The sequence below is a fragment of the Labrus bergylta genome, chromosome 5 (assembly GCF_963930695.1).
Source record: "Labrus bergylta chromosome 5, fLabBer1.1, whole genome shotgun sequence".
NCBI lineage: Eukaryota > Metazoa > Chordata > Actinopteri > Labriformes > Labridae > Labrus > Labrus bergylta.
In genome coordinates this window covers 6,059,991-6,079,546 of record NC_089199.1, presented here as the reverse complement: position 1 = coordinate 6,079,546, position 19,556 = coordinate 6,059,991, and the positions used below count along the sequence as shown (strand labels likewise).

At 39.7% G+C, this 19,556-nt stretch overlaps 1 protein-coding gene across 1 annotated transcript in view; it reads left to right on the top strand.

The window, feature by feature from the left end:
• Positions 1–19,556, top strand: part of tafa3a (TAFA chemokine like family member 3a) — a 110,125-nt gene that overhangs the window by 84,700 nt on the left and 5,869 nt on the right. The window contains exons 3-4 of the mRNA XM_020629399.3: positions 12,714–12,863; positions 13,646–13,770. Coding sequence (XP_020485055.1) covers positions 12,714–12,863; positions 13,646–13,770 — 275 coding nt within the window. The remainder of the gene's footprint in view (positions 1–12,713; positions 12,864–13,645; positions 13,771–19,556) is intronic.

Sequence of the window (19,556 nt, the reverse complement as noted above, 5' to 3'; positions counted from 1 at the left end):
CCAACAAAAGTATACTTCTCCTGACTGGAACTAGACAGGCACAACATTTTTCCCAAATATTGAATGAAGAAAAATTGCCATCTCTGCAGTTCACACTTAACAATCATATAGACAGCAGTTACGTGCTGGTAGAGGAATGATTTGTTTATTTTTGTGATACTGAGCTGAGTGATATACATATAGTAACAAATCCCAGTGCTGTTGTACTCGTCACTAGTATGTACAGTTATTTACACCTTTTTTTCCAGTTAAAGGTAAAGCGTGTGACTCAGACCAGATGTGTTGTAAATGTTTCACTCGTGCACCAGACTCTCAGATCAATTCAAATATGTCCTTTAGCGCACCACTTCCCCTCCTCCCCTCCTCCCCCAGCCCCCCCTACAGAGATCTGACCGAGTGCAGCTGTTTCTACGACTCAACTCAGATATGCAGCCTTAAATTGTTTTTTTTAATTATTATTTGTATTGTTGATCTTTCTTTGGAGTAATTTGTTTTAGCCAAAAAATATATTTTTTTTTTATGTTTGTGCTCCTTGAATTGTGACAAACCTCTGCCATTGTGGCTCTACAAACAGCATTACTCTGGGGGGGCGGGGCCGTCTCTCTTTCTCCATGATGTGGCAGTGCTAACAGTTACAGAAGGGGTTTGCATGAGTGAAACATACACAAGCTGATTGAAGCACCATCCAGTCAGCGTGAACACAGAGCTCAGAACAGCAAACCCAGAGGGAGTTTGACTTCACTCATTTCTCCCCAGTATAGTTATTAGTTAGGTTACATTTGATATCTGCTATGTTAATGTTTAAAATGTTGCATAATATACCTTAGTACAACATAGTGGAAAATAAATGTAGTATTATTAATGCAATATTTTGTAGTTACAGTTTTAGCTTCCTTTGTATTGTAATATTTTAAAGAACGTTTCCAGGTCTGAATATCTTCAAAAATGAATAAAAGTGATAAACAATCTTTTGATATATATGCCAGGCACTTTTGGTTGAAGTACTTGTTGTAGCTCCTGAAACAGACATTTAAAAAAAGAGCTCCATATTTGATTGTATCTTGGCATGTTGAGATGAGACGATGAAAAATGCACATACAGTGCGAGCGCTAGAAAACCGTGTGATGAAATGAGAAAAGGACTATAATGGTTCTCTGATGGCGTGTCTGAACATCCCTTATTACATTTTCAGCGACTGTCTAGAGAATGAGTAACCATGTCAAGATAACACTTTCCCTGCAGAAGGCTTTGAGTCTGTGTATAAGTCTTTTTTTCTGCTGCTGCCGCTGCTGTCCCCGGGTTTAATAACTTCAGTAGCCTTTCACTTATAAGACTGTATGATTCCTTGAGGGACTCCAATTGATCAGTCAGTGGTGGGCGCTAACATCTTGGCAGCCAGATGAATGGTACTGACATGGACTTCATCTAAACCACTAAAGCATACACTCGGGGATAGTGAGGGCCCACTCATCTGTTTCTATATTCTTTCTCTCTAAAGATCGTTGTCTGTGAGGCAAAGATTAAAAAAATAACAGAAAATCTGCCAACAGGAAACTGTGAGAATAAAGACCAATGAGCAAGCAATACTTTTTTTTTTTTTTTTTTTTTTTTTTTTTACTTCAGTAACTAAAACCAGTTTGATCTGAAAGCTTTGTGTTGCATCTGGGTTATGGTTTTCTTGATTCTTGTTTTGGGTGATCTCAGGAATAATACACCGATGAACATAATATGCACTGCAAGCACTCCCTTAACACAGAACTTGCATTATAGTTAACAGGATGTATTGCAGGATATGTTTGTCCCCAATGACTATGTCAAGTCGATTTCTTCTCAGCTTATTTGTGGGTACATTTGAAGCATGACTCTGTTGACAACTGTGTCTATATGGCAGACAAGTTTAAAATGTTGGATTATAGAATCTTTCTGAGTTCTTCAACCTTAAGGACATAATATGTACTTTGGTATTATCTTCCAGAGTGACCCATATGATGGTTTTCTACATGACCACATACTGTGGTGGAGATCTATCTGTGTTATAGTCTCTCTTTTTTTGGCTGAAAACTGCTACCATACACCGATATAAACAGTTGGTCTGAATCAGTCAACTGATTTTGCAGAAACTAAACAATAATAAGATAAGATATTTAAAGTATAGTGACCACAGAGTTATGATGTGATTCTTTTTGGGATTACAGGAAGCGACACCATTTGCATTCATTTTTCTTTAAAGGAAGAATGTGCGACTTTCTGATTCCAGTAGATGTCGCCCTTGAGCACCAGCATTAAACCAAAACAAACTGCTGTTTGGCCACGCCTCCGCTATTCTGAAGCCTCCACTCTCCTCCAACGGCACACCGCCGAACCCTCTCCACTCGATTTCGCACAAAGGAGTTATCAATTAGAATGCACCACAATCAAGCACCATTAAGCTCAAGCAGTGGACAAAATTGTCCTTTGCTCGAGCTGCAATTGCCTGTGGCCTGCATTGTTTAGTTAGCAGACTTATGTTAGCACACTTTAGTTAACTCATAGCTTCATATTGCACATAAATTGTCACGGAGTGACCGTGTTCTAAAATCACCTAAGTGACGTCCAAATAAACAGTGGGTGTGTTATTCTTCTTTTCTCTAGTCCTTGACTAAAACAGCCTTATACGTAAGGTTGTCCTGTCCATGTAAACATGATGTAAACACAGCTCTAAGAACAGTACAGCTAGCGAGACTCGAGCTTCTCACTCATTGTAGACAGTCATTACTCAGAGAGACATTTACAGAGGATATCCTTGATTTCTGCTTTGTGTAAAATGTTTCATATTCTTCCTTTAAGTTGACAAAAATGGACAAAACTACAAGTAAAACAAAAGATTGAAAAATACTTCTCTTAACTCCTGCTTCTGTTAACCACTCAAACGTGGGCTCGTTGCTCACCTTGTGTGTAATCCCATTACACATTCCTCTTTGCAGAGTTCATCACATTTCCCACCTGGCAGATGAAGAACAAATGTGTCATAAACCAATACCTCAGTCGGTCTCTTTTGTTTGCTGCCACATGAACAGATTTTGATGTTGCTATTTGAATTGTTTCAGGTGGAACTCTTTTTTTGATATCCTCTCACGTTCTCTTCTAATGAGTGTTTTGGCTGTGTGAAACTGGCACGCTCAGGCTTAGTTTACCTGAAAAATACGCTGCAGTTGTTTCCTGTCAGCATGTAGATGCTTTAGAGCGGACCCAAATGGGTTATCAGCATGAGGAGCAAACAGTAGTATGATTTGAATCATTACTAATTCATGCACTGTCTCCTTTGTATGGCCTACAACTTCTGTTTTTATAGCTGCTGCTGTCTCTGCGGTCTGGGCCCGTGGCCAGGACATGACTCTGTTTTCACTGTTGTGATCTGCCTCCACATTTTTCCGACTGTAAAAGGCCGGCTGGCGGCGTGCTGCATGAGGCTAGATTGAAACTGAAAATGCACTCGTATATTTTGCTCCCCGTCCCTCTGCGGTGAAAAGCCCGCTGAAGCCGGACTTGTTGCTTCATGCCTCGGTGGATAAGGAAGTTTGTTGTCTGTCAGGCCGAGACATCCATTCATGTCAACAAGGAGGTCAAGAAATAGCATCTGATTTGACGTTAATTTGACCGAACAGTTTTGAACACTCAATTTCTGCTTCCTGTAATTTGTTACTGAGGTCTGACAAGTGTGCCTGTTTGATCCCTGCACTTCCCATGACCAGGTTTTTGATTAGTCTGTGGCATTTATAATTGACTTGCCTCAAATTGCTGTGTAATTTGTTTAATTATTAAAACATTAAAGCCGTTATGCACTCTTGTTATCATGTTTTCCCTTCCTCATTCTTTACTCCCTCAGAGGGGAAAGGATTTTCTGGCATGTTAACAACTGATACCAGTATAAATCCTATCTCCGGTTCACTGCTTCATATTGATTATTTTTGCAATTTGAAATCATGTTTTGTGTCGCACTTTGCCCTTATCAGTGTTTTCATTTCCCTGATCTCCGTGGATCAGCACCTGCAATAAAATAGCTTGATCTATATAATATTCTATATGTAACATGTCCTTGAAATTCAAGCTGTGTTTTGATGAATTTCAACCTTTATGTCCACTGAGCATCAGAAAGAACACATCAGAGTTAGTACAGAATTCACAGTATAGATGGCCTTCACTGTTTCTTCTTCTTGTTAAAACCTCAGCAGAGTTAAAGCTCCTATGAGGAGTTTTTTAGCTGGCCTCTATTCAAGATTGAAATCATCACAGATGCTTCTTTAAAAACTACAAAAGCAAACAAGACCATCAGCAACAAGATTGATGTATTATGTGTAGTTCATCTTACTGCCTGTTAGTGCTGTCACTGGGTAGGTGTCAGGCATGGAGATCAACAGCAGGCCGCTGACAAAGACTTTGTTTGGATTTCTGAGGTGTATGCTAACATTAATACAGTTAGCCTAAGTTAGCATACAACTATTTGGTTTTAGGCTTGTGAGGGGTTAGCCTGATTTAAAAAATATATTTTATACACTTTATTAATACCAGAGGGGAAATTCTTGCTTTACACTCTGTTATTGAGACACACACACACAGGCCTGAAATACACTCATGCACAAACGAGATCTATGGACATGCATTAATGTAGAAATGTTGGGGGGGCTGCTACTGTACACAAGGACTACATCAGAGCCGCCAGGGGTTCGGTGCTTCGCTCAAGGGCACCACGGCAATACTCGGGAAGTGATCTGGTACCTCTCCACTAACCAGACCAGCTTCCATACATTGGTCTGCAACGGTATTGAAGCGGCAACTCTCCGATTCCCAACCAAAGTCCAGACTGAGCTACTGCCTACCTGAAATAAACTCATCAGTCATCAGAAAACATATTTCTGTAACTGTTGTGAAATATCAACAGTGAAAATATTTTAAAGGACTGGTTAGATTTGTTAAACACACACTATTTAGCAAAGGCTCACACCAGATGTTTAATGTTGTTTAAGATGTTTAAGGATCTCTGAAATAAGTGTAAGAGTGTTTGTATATGAATGAAGACCAGTCCCTCCACTCCATATATGAGCAGTCAGTTCTCAGACGAGCACAGTAAAGATTGTCCGACCCACTCCACAATTATTCTCTGAGAATATGCAGCTCCTAGCATCTGGCAGGCGACGCAAAGTTTCCCAGAGCAAAACTCAAACCAATTTTAAGCTCATTTGAGCCGAGATCAATCTAAATTACAAATGTGATCTTTAGGCTGTAGCTAAGTGGAATAAATTAATTGTGTTCTTATCTATTTCACTTTATATTTTGTATAATATGAAGAATATTTGCAATATCGGTAATGTGTAATATATTGTTTGAGGTTGTCCCTGGTATGTGTGAGCTAAATGTGTGCAACACTCAAGAAATAAAAAAAATTGTATCGAATCATATTGCATCATTGGCCAATTCTTTGTCATGTTTGTGTTGAAGGTTTTTTGTCCTCTTTGTAACAGCAGTGATGGAGGATATGCCAACAGAAGGATGGAGAAAGGGAGCAATGTGACAAGGACTCAGTAGATTTAACCTTCTTTCAGAAAAGTTCAAGAAATTGGATATATTTGAAAATTACTTTCCAAATGAAATGACTCTATTCCAAGAATCCGTTCAAACTTTCCTCCCAATGACACACTTTTTATATATCCCGGACTTGTTATCTTTATCGTTAATGTCTGGTTATACACAACAAAAGCAACATCCTGCGTGTTATATTTAGCTCTGTAATATAATTGATTACAGCTTGCTGAGGTCAGTGAAGTCTCCCTGTCAGTATTAGAATGAAAGCTGCACCTCTGTTGTTCATCTATCCCCCGTTGTGCTTCTATTACTGTATCTTGTGCTTGACTGGCCGTGTGAGGCTCATACAGCTCACCGTGCTGACAGGTGGAGCAGTTATTGTTCTCCATGCCTTCCCACCTGCATGTTAGATCAATTGTTTGATTGCTGTAAGAGCTGAAGGCAACCTGTGGCTCGGTTCTAACCTGTATGAATAGGTCTTTGTACAACAGGAGCAAGCTTTTTACCCCGAGACTGTCAACAAGTTTCAGAAGAGAGAGGAGAGAACAGAGCTGCCCCCATAAGGTTTAGTATCCGGTGGAAACTCTCAAGTGCTTTTTTAAAACTGAGAGCAAATTCATTTTGAACCAATAAAAACAACTTTGAATCCATATGAGCTATCGGTATATAAATGTCTTATCTTAGCAAATATCAGCCTCAAAACACAATTTATTGCTCAGTTGACCTCAGATTTGTTAATGGTGCTGCACTGTCTTCCATGTTAATATGCATGAATTCCATCCAGTCAATTGTCTTCACAGTTTTTTACTTTGTGCAAAATGTGAAGGGAACTATTGATTGAATCAGAACATTTAATTATACTGGGCTTTTACCAAATGTTAGAACAAAAATTAACTCCCCCAAAAAGCAAATTTTATAAATCAAGTCCTTCTCTCTACCTGCCTTTTTGTTCTTCATTAAAATGTGTGATATCAAAACAAAGAGTGCTGCTGACATAAAAAGAACATCTTAAAAGAAAAGTGTAACTTGACTGTCAACTTGTCTACTTTTAAAGCCTGACCGAGTAATAATATCAGCCAATACTAACATATCCAATGACTAACGGTATCTCTCTCTTCATCTGTCCAATCCCAAAAAAGTATATTTAACGTTTATTGATATTATGTTCTATACATCTGATCATATGGAAATATGAGATTTTGAAACCATTTGAAAATCTCTTCTTATTTTATGCGGTTTTTTGTTCTTTGTTGTTGTTTTTGGTCGTCGTGTTTTGTCCAAGCTTCCCCTCCATTTAAAACATCTAAATATAGAACTTGTTGTTAAGGAAACTTTGCCAACCACTTGAATCCTTTTATCGTGTTCTACATCAGCTGTCACAACACACCTGTCAAATGTGCAACACCTCTGTGGAGAGCTGACAAGGAAAAATATGTCCACAGATGAATCGACGTAGAGAAGAACACCGACACAAGATTGTGCAAATATTATGTATCAAGATGACATTCTGAACATTCAGTTTTCAAACTAGGTCAAGATTGTAGTTAATTAATTGTTAAAGTTACATCAATATGACAATATGTATAGACTCAGGTTTCATGTTGTTTTTCAACCCAATCCTGATCCTGATTATTTGCTGTTCTCATTAATTAAAAAAATATTTTATGGTTGGGTATAGAAGGGTAGGAAACGGTTCTTTTCCCTCCTTTCTCTCCTCTACCTCTGCAGGTTCCGGCCACATATTGGCGTTTATCAATCGGCTATCGATGAGTACGATTGTAGTGCGGAGTGCTCTGCTTCAGAGTGGTATCGATCGCCTGGAGGGTTGGGCCTTCTGCCAGTTCTCATTAGTGGTCTCTGTCCTTTCACCCTTCTTTGTCTCTCATCTCTTCCTCTTGCTGACGCGGGGGCCTGCTGATTCTAACTGATGACAGTCCTAAGTGCTTTAATAGAAATGTATTGATCACAGGTGTTGTGAGTCATTTACACAACTGCCTGGATACACACACACACACACACACACACACAAGCACATGCAGAGAAAGCGTTCCTGCCACATGTATGTGGTACAGCTCGTGCCTCGCACACACAGCTGCACCCTTTGATGCTGTATAAAGAGCAGGTTTGTCCTGTGAACAGGGCGACAGGGTGACCCTGTGGTTAGACAGACCATTTTACAACCAGAGAATCAAAGGTTCACTGGTCCTCTCCTCCATTGTCAAAGTGTCCTTGAGCAAAAGCATTGACCTCTTACTCGCCCAGAGCTGCAGCTCCCACATATTTGCATCATGTATGTTAGACTGAAACACACCTCTGCTTGTGTGAAATATGCCCACAGGGTTCTCTAAATAATGGATGAATATTAAATGATTTATGGAAACGTTTTGCTACATAGAATAGAATTACTTAGAATTACTTCAACACCCCTTTGGAGTACCTTTTATCCATTAAAAGGAACACCAGGAACACTAAAGAAGCCATGGTTGTAAACCTATGACATATAAGATATATAACACAAATTAGTTTTAATCACAAATAAAACGTGATTGTAAAGATTTATGTCAGCTTTCAAACTGGGTGCCTTTAGAATAACTTACCCATTTAATTCCCTCTGCTTCCTGTGAGACATAACGCTGCGACTATCTGCTTCCATTTGATATACTGGTCAGTGTGTCGGGCCTCCCCACAAGTTATGTTAGTCCTTGTTGGTTACATGGTCACAGCTTCCTGCTAGGTTGTTTCTTGCCTTCTTTGTTTTCTCTTTCCTGATGGGGTCCAACTCAAGGCTTCTTTAGGGATGTGGTCCTGGTCCACTCTGAGGACATGTCCGAGCCAACATAGCAGTCGATGATTGATTTCCAGCAACACATTGCAACAGATTGTTTTCTAGTGAAGGTCCCCATTATTGATCTTTCCAGGCTGAAACATTCAACATATCTTCCGAACATACTATCCATGTTGTGGAATCTATTTATCTTTTTTTTAAGTCACTTTTATCAACTCGCCAGCAGCCTGAGGCGAACAGAAGAACTGATTGTGAACATACTATCCATGTTGTGGAATGTATTTATCTTTTTTTTAAGTCACTTTTATCAACTCGCCAGCAGCCTGAGTCGAACAGAAGAACTGATTTAACTTTACTGTTAAAACAGTCAGATCTTGGTTTTTACTACTTTGACTTCCAAAGCTGGTTTGAAGTCTCAAGTCTTTAGTGCAAGCTTTCCCAAGCCGTATGCTGATGTCACTGATCCATGCAATGTCGTTGCTGTGGAGACTTCCCAGATATGTAAACTCCTCAACGTGATCGAAAGTGTTACCATCATTTACAGTAGCCGTTTTTGAATTTTTTTTTATTTTTGCAAAAGTGCCTTAACTGAGCTCAGAGGTCATCATGTCTTTGTACGTTCATATTGATTCTGTGACGCGGTAATATTTGTGTCCCAGTCTGTGAATTCACATTGCATTACAGCGTTGTGAAAGCACGGCATAGCGGGAGATCCAAATAGACACACAGTCAGACATGCACGCACACACATCACTGCGCTCCCCCGCTGTCTCTACTCTGTAACGCCTCCATAACGCCTCTGTTACTACCTCCTAAGACTGTACAGAAGGGGGAACACTTCGTCCCGCCATTTTCACCTACAGATTCAGATCGAAGGAGAACGGTCACAGTGGCGTTAATATCGCGGCTTGAAACGGCAGTCTGAATAGGGCTTGTGAGGGTAGATATGAAGGTTTGTGTCTATCGTCTGTTTTGTAAGTCTGTCCTATCCGTGTTGCCTTTACATTACTAAACACATAACACCATGAAAATGCAGAATGCATTTTTCAGATGTGAACACGGTTTCTATATATTTCACATGTTTCTACATGTTAAAAAGCTCTCCTTTAACCAACTCTAGAGATCATAAATTAATACATTTATCTATTTCTTAAATCACACCAAAGTGAAGCTTTAATATCAACAAATATTGGTTTAATAGCAGCTTCACTATCTAAACTGTATATGGCTGTTATTGGAACAGTAAGATATAAGAGCCGTGTCAATATTCTCCTCAGAACTCTAACTATAAAGTTTTTTGTTGTGTTTTATATTTTTGTTTTAGTATTATTTTTTCCCCCTCTTCTTTATTGGTGGTAACCTTCAATGAGACCCTCATTGCAAAGTAAAATTTTCTTATTCTCGTTAAGTTTCTTAATACACGTTTTCTCACAGGCCAAAAGCTCAGTATATACACTGTATAGGGTCAGCGGTTGCCAGACAGTTAATGGTTGTTTCTTCTCATACGGATCGTTACCAGCTTGGGTTGACCGCGGCGCCCTGCTCTCTGACCTCACTTCCTGTCCACACTGCATGGTGGTTTCAGGTCCGGCCTCAGAGTCAGCGACCCCTGCCAGCAGCTCCGCTCTTAATCAGCAGATCTCTCCACACGGGCAGACCCGACCAGCCGCTTACTGCGCCTTAATGAGAGCAGAGTCCCAGACCGACCAGCCGCTGCTCGCCCTGTACAGCTTTGTTCTATCATCACAGCAGAGTGGGCGGACAGCAAAAACACATCCAAGCAGACACATTGTTGTACAAGACCGGCAGACAAGGTTAAGAACATAAACTGGACAAAAGCAATGAATGAGGAATGATGCAATGGTATCCAAGTTAGAGAGTCTGGTAATATGAAAAGATAAGAAAAATATTTTTGTGGATCAAATCTTATATTATACATTATTATATATGTACCCCCCCCCCCCCCCCCCCCCCCACATAGGAGATGTAATCTCATGTCATTGTACTGCTGTGTTGATTTTTGATTTGTTCTGCTGGCCGGTTGAACTCATCGACCTCTCTCTCTCTGACGGCTAACACATGTAATTTGTTTTCTCTTATAATCAGGTGAATGGTGATAATTGTCTTTGCTCGTCGGGACCTTGCCTTTTGTCCATGCGTTATCTATCATTAAACAAAGTTGGAATATTCTCTCAAAAAGCTTCTCCAACTTGTGAAATTAACTTTGACCGGAGGGCGTGCTGCTGGCTTTAAGATAATCACATGAAGGGCACAGGGCCTGACCTGTTTTTGCATCAGTAAGTTTCTGCTCGCTGAAAGGCACTCGATGGCCAATTGTTGTCTTGCCTTTTGTGGGAATGTGAATAGCACCTTATTGATTGGAGGCGAAATGTTTTTAATGTTGTAGATGAGATTTTCGGATTGCTAGCTAATGGGAAGATGGGCGCTCCTTTGCAATCTATTTTCAAGTCAAGATCCAAATTGAAAATCTTTACAGGCGTAATTAAGGCTCGTCTGACGGGAATGTCAAAACTTTTCAAATGCTTTTTTCATTGTTTTTTCCCAACCATCCAATCCAGATTGTTGTGTGTAAATACACAAACATGCTTCGAATGGTGATGAGTCTATGCAGAAAAGTAATGCATATAAACTAGAGAGCTGTATTGATGTTTGATCAAACTTAATGTTGGTGAGAACTGCGTCCTTGTAATTGATATTGTAATGTTCTTTCACCTAAATAAGCAGTTTAGTGATGTTAATTAAGTCATTTTCAAAGTATGTGTGTGTGTGTGTGTGTGTGTGTGTGTGTGTGTGTGTGTGTGTGTGTGTGTGTGTGTGTGTGTGTGTGTGTGTGTGTGTGTGTGTGTGTGTGTTTTTTTTAATGTTCTGTAGCTGCGTTCATGTTATCCCAGAGGAGATGTTCTCCGTTAGTCCTCTTTTGGGGTCACAAGGTCAGAGGATTAGTTCGTTTCTCAAGGATACGTGGACAGGTGGGGCTGTGCCGGGGTTCACAGCTGGGGTCATTCATCGGGGAGATGACCTGGATTTCAAGAAGACATTGGGATTGGATGTTTGAAACAAGACCAGGTGGAGAAAGTACTTACACGTCCTCTGACAGACCTGCAGTTCCCCCCGCAGTTCTTGCTGTAGCTAAGGGTCACGATTCATTAAAAAAAAAAAAGAAAGATTGATGAAGTTTGCAGTTTGTTTCCAGCGCTTTGGTGGAATCACAATAAGGTTCATAAAAACACCAAAAGTCGACAATAGAATTAATCTTCCATGAAAGTGTTTGTGAACCAAAAACGTTACAATTTAATGTCTCTTAGCCCAAGATTCATTGTTGTCTAAGAATAAATTAAGCCACATTAATAAACTTTAACTGCACTGGGTGACATCTTCATTAATTTTGATAGCGTTCATCAAAACTAGGAAAGGCTTTCTGACTTCCTTTGGTATGAATGTTGGTGGTATAGTTGTGTATTCATCAATGTTTGTTTAAGTCATTATTCTCCACATGGAGGTTTTACCCGGTCTCTTCACACTATCTCTTTTAGATTACACACCACAAATCATGTCTCTACCTAAAACACAAACATCCACACCTTACAACATGGTTTGAACACACTTAAACAAAATGTGCCTTGAGACATTTAATATTTATGTTGTTTGATTTCTCCACATTTTCTTTCCACTTTATTTTATCATAATTACGGTAATCCCTCATATCTCCCAACCTTCTGGTGAGGGACGACTGACTCTACCAACTAAGCCCACAGCAATGTATTTTCATTGAATTAAAAGAAAACATTGAATGTGACGTAGAAAAAAAGGAAAATCAAAAACTTAAACCCCATTCACTTTATTAATTTAGCCTATAATGTGTTTTGATCTGCAGGTGAAAAAAGTCCCCAGTGTTGCTTTTCTATCACTTTTTTAGTCATTTTTGCAACAACAACAAAAATACAATGGCCAACAGTTTTAAAGCTTGAGGTGATCTTTTAGAAGAAATCAAATACATACTTTGTAAATACTCATTTCTTTAATGTTGTATGTCTTCAGTAAAGCTGATGAGCTGCAGCTGAGTAACTCAGAGAGGGAACAGGCTTAAACTACTGTAGGTGCTTTTTGATATCATCACTTATTTTGTATAAAATAAAATATTCAGAATAAAAAAAATCTTTATCAAACATAAAGAAAGAAAAGTTTGAACACCTGAGAACTTAAAAAATCAATGTAAAAAATGTAAAATTCTTTGTTTATGATGCTTTGGTTAGAAATCTCCAGAATGTTGAATTTGTGTTGCATAAAGCCCTTATGCATTCTAACCTTTATGTGTGTATGTGTGTTTTTCTGTGTGTGTTTGTTTCAGTTCATGTGAAAGCGGGGACCTGTGAGGTAATTGCTGCACACCGGTGCTGCAACAAGAACAAGATCGAGGAGCGATCCCAGACTGTCAAATGCTCCTGCTTTCCTGGACAGGTGGCGGGAACAACAAGAGCGGCTCCATCTTGTGTAGACGGTACGCAACACAAGCCTTCTTCTCATTACGCTTTTGGTAATGATTTGTGACTGACTCCTAATTAGGGAGGAAATGTGCTACGAAACGGTGCAAAAAAAATGTCACCCCTGTCTCTGTGCACTGTGATTGTTCAGGTATGAGTGGTTCATTGTAGCGGAAGAAGAGAATACAGATATATCATTTTTTTTGTTTTTGCTGATGTGAACCTGAAGGCTTTATAATGTCTCAAATCAAATCTCTCTGCAGTTTATTTGTTCGCCCTTTTTGTCTGTGGAGGTTATATCAGAGCAGAAGGCCGGGTCATTTCATATCAAGTCAAAAGTGGCCTTAGTCACGGGTGAATCGATCCCTGTCTCCTCTCCTCGCTCTGACGGAGGCTTCCTCTATTTTGACACTTCTCTTTTTACTTTACAAATTTCAGGGGGAGCTGTTTCTCCCCCTGCAGGCCTCCTCGGAGCAGCTTAAGACCTTGACGCTGGCAGCCTCCGCTGCACGCTTTATTACCCCCTCCTACGTAAACATCCGCCCGGCTCACACCTGAGCACCTGCTCACAACGTCCAACAGCTTGACATTGACTCACAGCCTTTAATTCAAATGTAGAAAAACACATGGGTGCAGGTCTGACGGATCAAAAGACTCACTTCTCTTTTCAATCACTGTGATGTGGAGAGAAACCAAACGCACTGTTGTTGCTTCAGACCGGGCAGAAGGGGCTACACTTGGTTGTCAATTGCCTCCCTTTGTTTTTTGTTTTACAGTTTCTTTTGTCCTTTCTCCTCAGCATCCATAGTTGCACAGAAGTGGTGGTGCCAGATGCATCCCTGCATGGATGGAGAAGAGTGTAAAGTGCTGCCCGATCTCAAAGGATGGAGCTGCAGTACAGGAAACAAAGTTAAGACAACCAAGGTGGGTTTTCCGTTCTCTAAATATCTGTCTAGATATTCGTCAAGTGTCCTACTTCAAATCTACAAATTAGAGCCAATGAAAAGGACCGCCAAATGCACGGCTTTGGATAATAGTTGTGACCCCAGAATAATGGAAGGGTGCTTCTGAAGTGTTTGAAAAGGAAGAGCTAAAGAAGAGAGAGCACTGGAGACATTTTTTTTTTTTTTTTAACATCCACTTGACTTGACTTGAGAACAGAGCAGGCAGAGTAGGAGGCAGCAGCAGAAGAAGAAGATGTGACTCACTGGGGAGAGGCAGTGAAGGGTTTCCTAAAGCAGTCGGCCTACAACAGTAGAAAGAGGTCAGTCAAGTTCAGCTATCTATTTAGCTACAGCTCGCACTCTGTTACGGATGTGTAACTACCTCCCTTTTATTGTATTATTACTCAAGTCGCTTATTTGGTAGTAGATTGTGTAGTCGATGCTGGAGCTCTGACTTTAAAGTTTGTGGAGAGAAAGTGTAAATCTGTGGGACAGAGCAAGGAAGTTCTGGAGAAGCGACTGCCATTTGTAGGATTTTGAGCCTGCTTTTACAGATAACTAGTCTGGGTCTGGTTGAAGTGTGTCACCTGGTAGGATTGCTCTTGAGGTTCTGTTTGAACTCTAAAGTGAAACTGACCTCTGGAATTATTTAAAGCCCGAAAAACTAATTTTCCCTGATATCCGGTCATTGTTTAAATATTAAGACTGTATATAAGAGTAAGACTCTATAATATTAGTTATTGTTTAAAATGAATTCTACTTGTATAATAATAATGTAACATTGTGGTTTTTTTGTTTGTTTGTCCTGTTCAGTTTGAACTGTTTCCAGTGCATTTGATTGTCGGTTGAATCAAGCAGCAACCTCCTCCTCATTAGGTTAAATATCTTTACAGCCTGGATATAAAAATAGTTTGGTTTGAAAAAGTTGTTTCTTTGTTGGTAATAAACTGTACAGGGGCTTCATGAAGGCCATGGGTCCTGCATAAATTTGTATATTTCGGAGGGCTTAGTTGACTGACAGGAAGCCTCAACTCCACCTCTTTGCCTCTTTCTTTCCAGAGTGATTGAAAGCTCTAAAAATATTGTTTTTTTTCTTTTTTTTTCAGGCAGACTTCTGTGCTACTTATATGAATAAATAAAAAAATCTGCCCCAGTCTCACCTGTCTGTCACAGCTGTAAATGTCCTGCAGTATCAATCTGCAGTATCAACATATAACAGTTTTTACGAGTTAATCCTGCTAATCTTATCCAGGACAAATGAAGGTGCAGGTCTGTGGTGAATGACTCGCTGTCAGTCTGCAGAATCTGAATTCCCCCACGAGTCCATGCCAAGCAGACAATGATGGATGAAAGTTGCCAAAGCTGTCTTCAGTGAGGTGCCTGTCAGTAGCAGCTGTTGCTTCTTTGTAAAATCAACAGTGGGAACACAATCAGACCAGAAGAGCCAGAAAACCAAGTATTCAAAAAAGGTGTCTTTGATCCAAACTTCTTGAAGTGAACGACAGTACAGCTGTGAAAGCTGCCTGAGATGCAAAAGAGCTTTTTTTCCTCAACAAAACCAGAAAGCAGCTGGATTATGATGTGAGAGTGAATGCCGAGCTCAATAAATACAGATTACATATTTAATGTTGGGATACATCTTCAATCAGGAAATGTGCTACATTCAGTTCAAGACTTCCCCAAATTCAATTAATGTTGAGTTTTTAAAAGATGAATTATTTTTGGTTTTTTGCCTTCATTTGGTAGGACAGTGGATAGAATAGGAAATTGGAAGAGAGCTGGGGATTACACTCCTGAAAGGAGCCACAGAACGGACTTGAACCAGGGCAGCCCGCTTGGAGGACTATAGCCTCCGTACATGGGGGGTGACCTAACCGCTAGTTCATCAGTGCCCCATTAATGTTGAGTTTTAAACAGACAAATTTAATCATGTCTCAGCATTTATTTATCCCACATATAGCCGGATTTATTTATTCATGTCCAAAACCACATTTTATATTTATTTGTGTTTGTTGTAGATCTTATTGGTTGAGACTTCTATCTCCTATACACCCTGATTGGAGGAACCTTGAGCACTTTTATCATTTTTTATAATTTGTAATGTTTTTATTATGTTATAGTAGGTTTTAAATAGTCTACCTTCTCTCTTATGTGTTGTTTCTTGTTACATCTGTTTTGTAATCTAAGTGTCATGATGGATGTAAATCTAGCTGGCTGCGAACAAAATATGCCTATCCTGATACCCAAATAACCTTACCTGAACCTGACTTTTTTTTTAAAAGTAAAATGACAATAAAACACGTTTTTTTCATCCATAATTTCACCAACGGCATTGTTGCAATTCTGGAGGTCGTTGTGTCCAACTTGTAATTTTAGACGGATCTTATTTCCAGAGCAGTCAAATTGTTCTTCTGCGTATGTGACCGAAAAGAGAGCAGAACTCCAAAACAAAATAGCTCATGAACAAACATGATGTGTCACATTAATATATGCAACAAAACATTAGTGTTGTTTCTGCATGGTCCCGTCTGATGATTTCACCAACACATCTGAATGACAGGCTTGAAAGAACATGTGTCAGTTTGATTCACTTGAAAAGTAATAATGATTAATATTGAATTAATTAGGAGCGCTCTCTCAGATGAGAACAGGAAGAATATGTATATAAATAGATGAAATAAATGGAGAGAGGATATTATCCTGGGACTCACAGTTCTCGCTCGGTGGTTTAGGTGACAAATGAGAGATGAATGCACGCAGCTCATGACAGCTTTACAAATGGAAAATCAATTATCACGTCTGTAATAAACAGCCTGATTGTACACCCGTGAGTTCATCGGTACAAATTGGAAAAAGCAGCCTCCGGGGAATCACAGAACACAGCTGGTGACTGAGCAGGACTCAGCCTCTCATGTATCTCCTCCTTAATGTTTTTGCACTCAGATTCACACACTATTTACCTTTTATTAAAATTTATAAATATAAGAAATAATTAATCCAAATGCAAGCAGTGTTTTTGAAGTTTCTGTAAATGTCTCAGCGCAGTGTTTCTTAAAATGAACAGACTTCACAAAAAGGAATCTGAAATCTGGTCCGGGGAGATGCTGTTAATTAGCTCTCACCCCGATGTAAACCCAACTCCTGTTTTATGATTTACAAAACATCATGTTGTCCTTCCTGCAGGCCTGCTTATTGTGTAAAAGCCACAGAAAAGACCATATCGACAAAATCCTTCTGACCAAAGTATAAAATGTAGGGCTCATCGACAGTCTATAAAGATGGAGGTCACCTCTTCGTTGTACAAAAGTGAACCCAACACCCCACTAGTGATAGGTGTTTACATGTTGCACATGTAGCAGTAATGATGCCCTGCTGATCCGGGGCACACAATCTCCCAGGAGCTGTATTTGTCAACACAGCTGTCAATCACGGCATGAATTTTGTGGCATCAAATAAATAGTTAAAACTAAGTTTGTACGAAAAATTAACTCTTTTTATCATGACTCAGCATGATAAGAACTAACTACAGAGACTGTGTTTGAGGAAAGTTTATAGATGTGTATTTTGTTTTCAAAGTTTGACCCATGTCCCATGTATTAACAAGGAGTAGGCAGAGCTAATGACCCTTCAAATGTTTTGGCTTCACTTTAGGGCAGCTGTCGTGTGGTCCATTTTTTCATACAGTCTATAGTAGGGATTTACAAGATTAACAAGCTGCAACAATTGAAAACTATCTTTTATCCAAATCTGAAATATTTCCTTTTAAATGTCAGTTATTTTTCTAATTGTTTCCTCTCCCTCTTCAGCTGCCCTATCTAATAAAAACAAAGAAAAGGATATGGGGGGGGGAACTCAATTTTTGTGTCTTTGAGCCTAATAATTTTTTTGTTTGTTTTGCTTTTAATACAACTGTTTCTACAGGGGAAAAAAATAAATGCTTCATCATAGTTTTTAGAAGCAGTATATAGCGTCCTTTAGCCACAAACCTTGAAAACCCACTGATTCTGGGTCTGAATTTGGCATGTTTATGCTTGGCTATTTATTTATTTAGTATTTAAACACACTATCCAATCATTGGGAAAGTCAAAAGGAAGCTATTTAGATGTGTGCACCCGGTAATAATGCAGATATTAACCTCACGGGTTGATTACTGATAGCCACAGGTAGCAAGTGTGTAGTTTAGGACGTTGATGATCTTTTTTCAGGGCGACCCGGCGAGTGTCGAGCTACAATCAAATGAATGGTTCCAATAAATTCACTGACTAGCTAAAGGTACAGAGAAATCAGTTTCTATGAACTTTAAAGCTTTCAGAAGAATCATGGGCGTCTCAGCTGACCTTTTGTGTGTATACTAACTGCTGCTAACTATGATGTAAATAGCATTCAGTGACAAACTACAATGAATCATTTCAGATGCCAGGGATTCTGCTTTCATCTTCCCACTCAGACACCTGAAACATAAAGGCTTGCACTTCCCTGATTGTCAAAAAAAAAAGAAGTATTTTATAATTTCATGTAGGTTTTCGAAAAAAGCTATGCAGGTGTATTTACACTCACATTTCTGTGGATGTTAATAAGCCTCTAACCTTATTTGTACTTTTTCTATTTTAAGCCAATATTTGTTCCAGAGGTTTTAAGGATGGACAAGAGCAGGCTTGAGTCTAATCCAGCCTTTGAAAAATCAGATGAGGGCTTACATATGACTTCAGAAGTGCCAGTGTGAATCAAAACAAAGGAAGGCAAGCCAGGGCAGGAGACAGACAAACACAAAACAAACAAAAATCCCCCCAGGAAGTCAAATCGCCGAGTGGGATGTGCCGATACAGGGTGAAGGGCTCGAGATGTAGCACTTCTAGAGATTAATAGAGGTTATGTGGATTTGTCTTTTGGGTTTTAGGGTGTGGTGGACCTGAAGTGGATGGTAGGTGAAGGGGGGGGGGGCACTGTGGGCCCCTAGCCATCCATCACGGCCCAGTGTTTGACTCACCAAACGCCTGTAGTTGAGCTGCCTGTTCCATTATTCATGGCTACAGGAGGCCTGGACGAAGCAGAGCTTTTTTATTTTAGCCAGGTTAATAATTCATGTCCTCTCACACAGCCACAGGAAAGCAGAAACAGAGGCACAGACAAGCAGGGGTCCAGGTGGCTAGTAGAACCCGTCAGAACCTTGACTCCTTTTTGATTTGGGAGTCAGTGGGGGTCGCTCCGTGCTTGTGGCCCCGCTGCCTCCCACAGAGAGCCAGCGAGGGACCGCCTGTGTGTGCTGGAGGGCTCTGTGGCCAAGCTTCCTGGACTGTTAACATCATTCTGGGGAATAAATAGAGGCTCTGCTGAGGATCAAGATCAGGCTCACAAGTATCATACTGGTGTTATATAGTTGAAGAGATGGTTTCTACTTTTAAAAGGTTCAAATTTGTGTAAAATTAAAAAAATATATTTTATATCCAAGCCTCTCCTGGGTGTATGACATAAATAAATGTAATCTTAGTAGATTATTTTTTGTTATGATATGTCAGAGCTCAGTTACTGGTTGTCAAAACAAGTGTCAAGTCTGCAGATGACATCAGTCTAAGTGGAGTTCTTATAGGCATATTGCAAATCAGCTACCGTCGTGCCTTTTAGGACCACCAAGGCTGACATTAAAAAAAGGCATGGCATCTGTACACTTCTAATAATTCTGACCTTATTTCATCACTGCAAAAAACTTTAAAGAAAACATCATATTTAAGGTGTGGCTATTGAAAGTCTGCAAATAGTCAGATCCAA